Below are 12,046 nucleotides of genomic sequence, written 5' to 3'. Positions count from 1 at the left end.
AATGCAAGATAATTTATTTTTCACCTCCTGGGAGCATAAAGAATTAAAAAATATATCAGGCCTTTTTTCTGAATTTACAGGTAATACAGTACATGGTAGTCATAAACATTCTTGGCACAGTACCACGATGGCAAGATTGCTTCAGGAGAGGTTTTTCACACTTTGATTAGCCGAAAATGAGCTGGAGAAGTCAGAGCATTCCAGGTTCTTATTATATAAACCAGGTCTTTCCATAGATTTCACTCTGCTTCAAAAACATGGGGACACTCACAGAGCACTTTATTAGATATTTATTAGACTTATTTTTTGGACTTCTACTGCTGCAATCCAATTAGAGTTATGATGCGTTGTGTGTTCAGAGATGCTCTTCTGCATACCACTGTTGTAATGTGTGGTTATTTACTGTCACATTCCTGTCAGCTTTGACCAGTCTGGCTGGTCTCCTCTGACATCTCTCATTAACAAGGCATTTCTGTCTGCAGAACTGCAGCTCACAGGATTTACTTAGTTTTTTGCACCATTCTTTGCAGACTCTAGAGATTAGTGTGCATGAAAGTCCCAGGAGATCAACAGTTTCTGAGATATCAAACCACCAACAATTATTCCAAGGTCAAAGTCACTTTCTCACATTTTTCCCCTTTCTGATGGTTGATGTGAACATTAACTGTGTCTAGATGATTGTATGCATTGCACTGCTGCCGCACAATTGGCTGATAATCGCATGAATAAGTAGTAATAAAATGTTCCTAATAAAGTGCATGGTGAGTGTATGTCAAGATCTGAATTTAAGCAAGTGCTACTTTTTGATTGTTGTTGTTGTAACACAATATTTTCTGTTCAATTCAGCGACCATTTGTAGAAAATAATAAACCCTTGCTTAAATGCAATGACAAAAGCATAGCAGTCAGACTGGTTTCAGCATTACTGCAAGAAGAGTTCATACACCTAAAAAGTTGTACATTGTGTACTAAAACCCAATATGATGAATAGCCTTTAATAGTTATGGAATTGGACTCATAAGATGCATAATGCAATCTTTAGAACTTCAATCTGAAAGGTTTTTCATTTGGGGGTCAATGCTGAGGTGAACCACGTGGTTATATACACATGCTGTTAAAAAATGTGTGTCTTAAGGGTGACTTAGATGTATCACTAAGACACAATAATGATGGTATATAAGAAAAAGTTCAAGGAATCCCTAGATGTTGGACCATAAATGGTTTATTTCTCAAGATATTCCAAAAGGTTTTTTACATTCAAGCAAGTTATAAATGAAGTTTCATTAAAAATGTAATGGGCATAATGCTAAAAAGAGAAAGCGATAATTACAATTCAAATAAAATATCATAATATGCTAGTGTAAAAGTATCTAATATTCAAGCACATCCTTTTATCACTTAAATTAAATGTATTAGATTAAGCTCCTATTGCATTACAATTTATATAATGTTTTACTTATCTTCATAATGTTATTAAGAATATAACATCTGTGCGACTGTGTGAATCTGTCCTTGAGTGTTACTTTACAGTTCATCCTATTTCTCTGGTTGTAGGAAACTGTGGTCCAGTATGGAGTCATGCTTGAATATGCATTACTCAGCATTTACCATTTCATAATTGGCAATATCTTAAATGACCACGCTAACCCACCATAAAATTACTGATAAATATCAAATTGTTTTAAGTTGGCCTTTTGCAATAATTCTACAAACCCATTTGTCCCCAGCTCTCTTATCATTTAGACATACTATAAGCAGTGCTACCTGTGCACAGTTAACATGATGCGGTTGATCTCAATTACTCTGCCTGCTACGGAAGCATTCAAAATAGCTAAAATAAAAGCTCTACAAATCACGAACATTTCCTTGTTCTAGTTTCTATGTACAAAATCATAATTTCTGTATTCCCTTTCACTTTTAAATAATGGGTGTTTTTGCCAGTGACTGTTGCAGTTGTTTTAAAGGATATTTATTTTAGCAATATGGTGGGCAGACACTTCAGAGATGACTGGCTTAAACCTCAACGCAGTTTGGACAGATTTTTAAGAACAAATAATCAGTTTCGTGAATAATTTCAGTGCTCAGAGACCATTTCATTCATTGTTTTGAAATTGCAAGTTTGCAGAAGCTTGTCAAAAGCCCAATCCAAACTATGATGGTGCACCTGTGTACTTCTGCACTTGTTTGTTAGTATGTGAGCTCAATTAAACCAATGTGATATGCTGCCTGATTTCTTTCAACATGCAGTTACCATTGTTTGGTAAAACATTTTTTTCATGTTTTTCAATAAAATAGCATTACTGAAAATGAATGCTTTAAACTGCTTTGACCCTTTATCATCATTAGTCAGGCTTTAACTGACAGATGAAGAATAATCCAGAATTTATTTTGAGGCAGTTATACTAGGCCTAATCATTGGAATTGTATTACTTTCAATGTTTCTTGGTAGGAAAAAAATAATGTTTCTGAAGTTTAAATTAAGTTTAAAAATGTGTAAAATTGTCTTTGAACCTCAAGAAAATGTATAATCAACCCCTAGTTTGACAACTGAAAGTAGCCAAGTAGAAAATCTGTCTAAAATTCCCTTTAATTTAACTTGAATTAAATCGAATGAATAATTGTGTCCATTTCCCCATTTTGACTGTTGTATATTTTTCCATTTCTTACTGCAAGAAACTTATGCTTTTTTACGATATTGAAAAAGGAAAAATTGCCTAAATGCATTAAACATATTGTGTTTAGATTTAATCTGTTTTAGTGGTATTGCCACAAGGCGAAATTACTAAATTAAAATATCACGATAATGCCATAACCAAGAAAGTGCAGCTTTATGATTTCAGTGATTGTTTCATGCAGTGTTGTTTTTAGAGAACATAATCAAAATCTCTCTGATATTGAGATGCCAGTTTGAGTAAAGGAATTTATCTCATCGTTGGAAGGAAGGGTGTGGTCAGTGACCTATTGACCAGTGACAAGCTGACCTCCTGGTCATTTGAAATATTATAGTATCTGAAAAAAAGTCTCAAAGAAATAGAGTAGCTATGTGATAACCTAAATTCTTTCAAGTCTTTTTGTCCATAAAAGCAATGAGATAATGAAAATTGAAAAAGCTGCAATGTGGAAATCTCTTATTAAAAAATGAATTTATATATTCATGTATTCTCCATATTTTACCTGTCCTGAAGTGTCTGGTTGCTCCTTCCAATTTCATAAACCTGTATAGATTCACACATACTGATGAGAGAGTTTAGTTCCATTGGACACATCCACATAATAATCAAGCTAAATAAGTAATAAATGCATGCACACACACACACCAAACAAACATTTTTGTTGTCCAGCTCTGTATTCCAGAACATTGGGTTTGAATATGAGGTTTAAGTGTAGACTGAATTTTATGGCATTTACATCAATGGCAGGTGATCCATGTAAGTATTACAACCATTTTTACAGTCCCCTGATTTTATGGGACCAAAAGTAATTGGATATATTAACATCATATGTAGTACTTAGTTTCAAATGCTGTGCATTCCTGAAGTGTGGCCCATAGACATCAGAAACAGGGTAACTTCGCTGGTGATGTTTTACCAGGCCTGTACTGCAGCCATCTTCAGTTCCTGTTTGCTTCTGGGTCATTTGATCTTCAGTCTTGTCTTCAGCAGGTGAAATGCATGTGCAAGTTTTCAGGATAGGATATTGACATGGCCAGTCAAGAACATTCCAATTCTTGGCCTTGAAAAACACCTTGGTTGCTTTAGCAGTATTTTTGGGGTCAGTGTCCTGCTGCAAGGTGAAGCGCCATCCAATGAGTTTTGACTGAGGTATTTAGTTAGATCTGAGCGGTTTCTGTACACTTCAGAATTCACCCTGCTTATACTGGCAGCAGTCACATCAGTAGACAAGGGGGGTGGGGAGGTGTTTTGTAACATGAGCAGATTATTTTTTCTTCACACTTTCCTCTTTCCATCATCTGTACTTCATGTCTACCAGTAGTAGGCATGAAGTGCATGCATCTTGTGGTACATGCATCTTGTGGTGAACTCTGTCGGATTATGCTAGTGTAGCTAGTAGTTTTCAAATAGAAAACTGAAAGTATTCTTTGTTCATCCACTACAGTGGTCTACAGGTCATTTGCTATTTCTGAGCTCACCTGTGCATTCTTGCTCCCTAACAATCGATCAAAGCAGTTAATTTTGACATGCTGTTGGCTAGGTCTCTGATTTTTAAAGATTTTTCAGCATCATGATGGTCTGCTTTACTGGCATTAGCTCTTATTTGGTCCTCACGTTGAGAGACAACAGCAACATGCCAGTTCCCCACAAAGAATCAACTCTAGACCATGCGTTAGCGTTCTTGTGCATGAACTAATGATGCATAGATGTACAGCAGGCCAAGAAACAGCTGAGCAACCAATTGACCAACTATTCTTTCTCCCCTAAAGCTGGCCATCTGCACTTTAACCTTATATTCATTGTGTAATGTGCTGGAATACAGAGCCAAAACAATAAAAATGTGTCACTGTCATCTTACATATAAATATACAAATTCAGACACAGACTCAGAATGAAGAACTGTTTTGCACTCACCTGTCCCTGCAGTGTCCAGTAGAAGAACATTTTGGTTATATTTACGTCTTGCATCTCCTATGGTACCGACTGGCTTGTCCATGTAGGCCAATCTTAAAGATACTCACTCATGCAATAAAAGCCTACAAATGACAACCTGTCAGGAAATCTGCCTTTTCTGACTTTTTGAGGATGAAAGTGACTATATAATCTGACTGCTCAATCACTTTATCCATGTTGTGAACATAAATGTCATTGGATCATTCAAACAATATCGTAGATAGGAAATAGGTGTGCAATATCAAAGTCATTATCATTTAGCTACCCCGTACTCTTCTCTGATAAAATTAATTCCTTTAGTGCTTGGATTCTCACTTGAAATGTGTACATGTTTGTCCAAACATTATTTACTATACCAATTTAAAAAATGTTACTCATTAAAGAATATAGGCTACACATACTAACACAAATACTCAGACAGACATTACAAATCCTTATAGAATGAAGAGCAACATATCAATATAATGCTACAAACTACTGCCTGTATATGAAATATTTTGTTTATTTTAAATGTGATCCTTCATATATCACCCTGTATTCTCAATATCAACGTGGTTGAAATAAAAAAATATTTTAGGTGCAGTTAGGTTACGTTTTCATTTCAAACGTAAGATAAATAATCTATGTACTCTTAAAAGAAAGACAGCATGGCCCACGTGAATTGGTCATACCAGTCTCTGCTCTGAGTACAATCAAAGCTGACCTTCTATTCAAATAAATGTGTTATAGAAACTTTCTCCTGATAAATGCTTATTAAACTGGAGTATCAATGTGAGTTTCCAATTTTAAAAATCAAGTTTAGCCATTTCCTGTTTGGTCAACTGTGGCATGAATGCACTATTCGGACATTCTTTTTTGGAAGTCAGGTTTCAGGTTTCACTGAATAATATTCCTAAAAAGACTCAATAGAGACTAATATCCATTTTTCATTATAAAATATTGGACATAGCATTTTTTCTATTTAAAAAGTCGCTTCCTGGCTTATTTGCATAGCTGCATCTCCACCTTGACCATTCTGTCCGGTTTCTGCACTGGGGGAAAAAGCATATCTATTCAAAAGCCATTTAGTCCATTTCTTTCTTGGCCGGTAAACCTATTCATCAATTGTTCTGCCTTGTAGATCGCATTCTAATGCTAATCTAGTGTGTTAAATATCTTTTTGTTCCCCTTTCACCGTTTTGTCATTCGGTTTATCCAGTTTTGGTCACCCATTTTATTTATTTATGCGTCGGCTTCTATTCACGCGCTCATGTATTTTTTATTATGTTGTTTCACTGTCATGCAGTGTCAACTCACTCCATTCAGTGTGGGCTACTTCAGGGCCTTGGAGGGACAAAGCGTGTACACATTGCAGAGGTATTCACTCGGGCCAGCTGGATCGGCTGAAAAAAAAACCTTGTGAAAAGAAATCCTCTACAAAGGACACAGAAGAAGCGCACAATGCTAACAGTTTTCCAAATACCACTGATTGCTTCCATCACAATGACGGAGAGCAGCCGCTTTATACTGAGCTCCACTTCAACAAACAACACTCCCACAAAAACCTCCCAGCCCGCGTTTTGTTCCCAGACAAAACCTCCTCGACTATCTAAACGCTCCCACTGAAGAAAAAAAGTTCTTTTCAGTTTTCTTTCCTATTTTTCTATAATAAAAGGGGGCAAGAAAAAGGGGAAAGTGGTCGCTGGTAATATGGATCATTTGTTAAAAAACCTGTAGCCTACGCCTTTGGGGAGTTATATTTATATCTCAAGATTCTTTCAAACTGTCAAAAACAGTTTTAAGTTTTACAAATTAATACAACAAACTACAATGTAGCCTATAGTTATTTTATGGTAGTCGAGGAAATGATCAAATAAGAAAAATTAAGTAATTAAGTTTTTTTCGGTACCAAACGGTTAAAACGGTTAAATCACTTACGTAAAATTAAGTACCAAATGTAAACCCTCTATAGTACATGATTTACTGAGATATTATTTATAAATAATGGGCTAGACTAACATACATAAAAACTGTCATTATTTCATTTGTGCAGCGGGTTAGTTTATCTTCAGGGAAAAGCTTTAAAGTTTCGTGGAGAGAGGTGATCGGGGTATATCAAGAAAGAATGCAGAGCGGTGAATGGGTTTAATTAACCGTGTCAGGGATAATTATCCCTGGACAGTCCAAATTAGTTTTGCATAATCACTCTGGTCCATACGAAACAGCTTCTTTAAACTAATAGCAAAATCCAGCCTACTCTGCACGTCCTATGCCTACCTTTATTTTCCAAATGGCTTGATTATAAATATCTGCTGCAGTGGTACATTGGCACACGTATAAGCACTTAAACCTGCCTACACATGTGCATGTTTTATTATAGAATTGTATTACGGTATTACTTAATTTAAGTGCATAATGTAGGCTGAGTGTTCATTGGTTAGTTATTTGGAAAGAACATGAAGGAATTTTCAAAGGTGTCGTCAGTTTAGCTGTTAATCAGTGCAAGAGCCTACCTGCTCTGCAGTCGACGTAAGAGCTGGCCATAGCATTTCCTGAATACTTTTTAATCTTCCTTTCTATTCGCATTCATGACAAAAATGTGATTAACTAGGTTTCTGGCTCTTTATTACAATGGCCTGATTTAGATTTGGAGTAGGCTAATTCTATTCAAAGCCCGAACAAAAGCGTCCTTTGCAGGATACCTTACACTTCACCTGGACTAAGCACTTAAGGGCAATTCAGATAAAAATCTTGTAAGCGATTCAGCAAGACCTTGTCTGCATACTTTATTAATTTATAGGCTGTTGTTCGGCGAAATAACAGAATACCACTTAAGAGGTAGCCTATACACGGAAGCAAATTGTATATGCTATATTAAAATACACAAAATAGGTCTAAACCGCGCTATTCTAAGTTAGAAAACGCATTATCTAGACCTGTTCGCCAGTCATCCATTCAGAATTAAGATATATTCAGTTATTTCTATATCGATTCTATAGCCTATGGCAAATTCAAATATTGTTAAAGAAGACTGATGTGTAATTGAATCAGGTTTAATAATACAAAAACATTGACAATGAAGAGTGAGTGAAGATTTAGCTTAGAAATAAAGATAAAATAGCCTATTACATCCTATAAGCACTTCAATTTTATTGTGCAAATATTAGCTACTGGACAAACAGCCTTCTAACGAACTGGATCATCATAATGCCTCCAAACAATAAATATTTCGGACACTTGTAAAACAGTACTGAAACCATAAAATATACACTGGATTTCTAACCAAACAACCCAGTCGATTCCAGGTTAAACCATTAACTAAACCACAAAATTAAACTGTACACATTTACACGTCATTCTGACATGACCGTTTATTTAGGTAGATGAGTAATTTCTTGTCTAATATGAAATGTGAATTTTATTAGCCAACATAATGTTTGACAGTGATCTATTAAATGATGTACGCTTTGTTTCACAAGTTAAATTAAGAATTGCAACCCATGTATGTTTGACAAATTCCCACAAGTCCTCCTAGCAGGTGTATTTGCAACAGGTTGAAATAAAAGGAGGTGACTTCAGAGTAATCACATTGATAAGGGTAGCTGTTTCCAAAACGAACTGCACAAAACAGTTCGACAGTTGTTCGTTCCCGATGGGTTACCTTAACAAAAAGTACCTTACATAAAGGCATTAATTTATATACATACCCATGTGATATTTGAGACGACTTCTATCACATGTATAGACTTGCGCGTGTAATAAACTCTGGCACATAGAGTCTTTACAAGTTACAACATTGAAAACGTATAAGTCCGGCGTATCACAATGCTGCCGCATAAGCAGGATAAGGTTCAAGGGGCGCTTTGCCCATTCCCGGTAGCAAGATGTAAGCCAAAGGAGGCTGGAGACCCGCCGAGGGCCAGCCAGTACAATTACAAGGAATCATATAGCCAGGATTGCCCGGGGAAGGATGGGAATGAGTGTGAGTGTGTGTCCCGCTTCCAACAGTTCCGGTTCCAGGAAAGGCAGTTGCGCCACCAGGGTACCCGAGTGAGGAAGCGTATGGAAATGATGGCGGGGAGAGCTCTGCCATCTTCGCCCCGAAGTCAAAAAGGGAATAAGGGTTCGTAGACATAGACGGGTTGAAGAAGACCCTTGCTGCTGCGGCAGCAGCGGCGGCAGCTGCCTTTTCCGGATTCCCAAGTAAAGACTCTGAGAGAGTTCCAGCAGATAAACTGTTCGCTTTCAATGCTTCGTGATCTCCAAGAGTGTATGGCACTGGAAATGCAAACTTGTCTTTTTTCATTAACGTCTTTGGCTTCCGCCTGGGTCTGTATTTGTAGTCAGGGTGCTCCTTCATGTGCATGGCTCTCAGTCGTTTTGCCTCGTCAATAAACGGTCTTTTTTCAGACTCAGTAAGAAGTTTCCATTCCGCACCTAGTCTCTTGCTGATTTCGGAGTTGTGCATTTTCGGGTTCTCTTGAGCCATTTTCCGGCGCTGGGCTCTTGACCACACCATGAACGCATTCATGGGACGCTTTACATGATCCATAGGTTTAGACATCGTGATTCAAGGCACTTTTACACGACAAGGTGAAAATTTTCACAGTAGCCTATATTGTCAAAAGCCCCAAGGGGTTTATTTACCTACAGTTAAACCTCCAGATAGTGTTCACGCGATACACATGCTATGCAAGTTTGTCACCTGGCATGGATGTGACTAATTTGGTAAGTTTTCGCAACGTAGAAGTCGTTAAAAATATTGCTTCTAATCATAAGTGCTCTGTTCACTTACTTCAATCTCAGTTCTTCATCACGTTGTAGGAAATGTATCCGTTTTTCAACAGAGTGGTAGTCAAAAGCTCCGTCTAATATGAACAATCTCTCAAAAGTTTGTTTTAATTCGCAGGGAAATCCGGAGAATAAAGTGGAGCAGGCTATAGCAAAGCAAAACAGTTGTCTTGTTCCGACGAAAGAGTGTCCCTTAGTGTGTCTTTCGCCGCCTCAGACTGTCAAACCAAAGGCTCTTGTATCCAGCATAAACGCAAGTGGTAGATATCTCAAGCTTGCCCCATGTGAAATAAGACTCGCTCCAGAAGCAGGTAGTGCAAGGCCCCCTGGAGCATGCGCAGGACGTCGAACTCAAGCTGCCTTGACAGAGGCTGCTGCGCGAACTCTCAGCGTTTTTGTTAGAGATTTGGGCGGCTAGGCAACTAGCAGGGCACGTGTAACACCGAAGTAGCATGTCCGTAGAAAAGTCTTCAGGACGGAGAGGACAACACAACCTTGGTTAACTGAAATGTATTGCTAGTCCCCTTTCTTGATCATTTGTTGGCAGTACTACTATTAAAACATGTTTGTTCCACATGTATATTCTCCTTTGTCCATATGATTAAACCGTGATTCCTATAATAACAATTCAGTCACAGGGGGAAAAAAACCGTAAAATGTAAAATATCTTTTAAAAAGCGTATTGTATCAGTTAATGTTATCCGCCAATCTTATCATTGACTTAGGCTTTGTAGGCTAAGTATACTAGATGTCAGTCAGAGGCAGACACGCTTTAGGTTTGTGTAAGCAGTCACAAATTGTAGCATATGACCGAAGCCTACTTGAAATCATCATGTCCGCTACTTAGTGCCTCACCATAGTCTAAGCAAAGAAGATATAGGCTATCAGTTATCAACTGAAGTAATATGCAGTGGTAAATAAACAAACAACACAGTAGCAACAGCAGCAGCAGCAACACCAATAATAATAGCTACTAATCATCATAATCTGTTACCATGACTTACACATGTGATAACATACCGATGTAAGATCACTTTTATAATAGGCTACGTTTTTGAGCAGTATTTGAATATACTTATATGAACCTGGTTTACACTTGAATTATAATCCACAAGTAGTTTCAATTCATAATTAAAAGCACAGCAATGTTTTAGTCCCTTGTAGTTTACAAGATTTCATGGTCTAAGTAGCTTTTGTAGCCTAACTAGTCTATCCTCCCAGGTAACACTCCTCAAGTGTTGGAAAGGGGGAAAGGCTTCAAATTGAAACGACTGAGAATATCTAACGTAAAAAAAGAGAACAACAACAACAACAATAATAATAATAATAATAATAATAATAATAATAATAATAATCTTCAAGTTATGTTATTTTAAATTAAGTCGGAATTATTAGGTTAGCCTGGTGAATTCGTCGCATGGGGTATGCATCCCGCTTCAGTGAGCGCTACATTTTCAAATGAAATATTCTTAAAGAGAAAGATGTAGGCTATGTGTTTATGCTGTATAACTGCATCGTAAATTGTGCATTAGCCCTTAAAGACGCTGAGGTTTTTGGTAAGGTAGAATGAACATCGGATTGTGGCTGTAGTGATGGGAATCGTTGCCAGACACAAAATTAACCTGCTGGTTCAACTGCATTAGTTTATTTCAGTGTAGCCTACTTTCTGTAATGTAAAATATGGCATGCCGATAGTAACTTAACGGCTTCTTAAACACAGGTGTCTGCATTTCGAGGAAGAGCTCACAATTCCCGCAAAATAAAAAAGGGTGAAGTTACTAATGCCTGATAAACATTTTAAAACAAGAATATGGCTTGCCTACAAGTATTTTCAATGAAAAAAATGAACGCAGGTGTTCAACAATTGAAATTAAATGTTGACAGTTCTTAACAGTTGTTTTCAACGAATAGCATAGACTACACGATTGGTGTTAGTCACTCAATTACTATGATATGAACAAGTGAAGATATTATTAGTGTCTGTTCGTTTGAAAATGTCATACCTTTTATAGAAAGCCCATGCAATTTGAATCTATTTTCTGAACTAATCAACGCATTCCCGAAAACGAATGTCAGGAATGTTAGGATTTACATTTTAAGGTGAACTCTTTAAAGCAGCATCTAGGTGTAGCATACCTAGTCCACAGTACCTATCGTGGAGGTACTGTCAAACGTAATCAGTTGTAATGAGTGGGTGCCGACAGGCCAGGAGTATCTTATTTACAAATGCCGTTATTTCAGGAAATCAAAATAAGGACATAACTTTACCAGTCAATTAAAATAATTATGCATCTTTAAAAAAAATTTGAATAGTCCGTTGACAATAAACAATTCTTAATATTACATTTGCAAAATAATTTTGCATAATTCAGAATGTAAACTGTATTAGAGATGTACCTGCTCTAGGTAATCCTTTAGAATATCACGAGTCTGGCTTTTGCTGTAGAAACAAAGACATACATTAGGCCTATTTTCAGGTAAGGAAACAAAACATCGTCACGAGACTGAAGGTGCAGTAATTATGATGTGCATGTTAAAAACATGATCATTATTCGGACTCAAGTAGCCTTCACAGTAAAATAATCAGCGTTCATTTAAATAAAGCAAAGTATGCGTCAAAGCAAAAGAGTAGGCTAATGATCATAATGTTTG

General features: G+C 36.9%; 1 protein-coding gene across 1 annotated transcript; it reads right to left on the bottom strand.

Annotated features, from left to right (window-relative positions):
• Positions 1 to 7,640: 7,640 nt before the first annotated feature.
• Positions 7,641 to 9,744, bottom strand: LOC133124765 (transcription factor Sox-21-B-like). Its single transcript, XM_061236227.1, has one exon. It carries the CDS (start codon positions 9,165 to 9,167, stop codon positions 8,424 to 8,426), a length of 744 nt encoding a protein of 247 aa, XP_061092211.1. The 5' UTR covers positions 9,168 to 9,744; the 3' UTR covers positions 7,641 to 8,423.
• Between the last annotated feature and the right edge of the window lie 2,302 nt (positions 9,745 to 12,046).

This window comes from Conger conger, chromosome 3 (genome assembly GCF_963514075.1).
Source record: "Conger conger chromosome 3, fConCon1.1, whole genome shotgun sequence".
NCBI classification, from domain to species: domain Eukaryota; kingdom Metazoa; phylum Chordata; class Actinopteri; order Anguilliformes; family Congridae; genus Conger; species Conger conger.
This window is presented reverse-complemented; position numbering and strand designations above follow the sequence as displayed.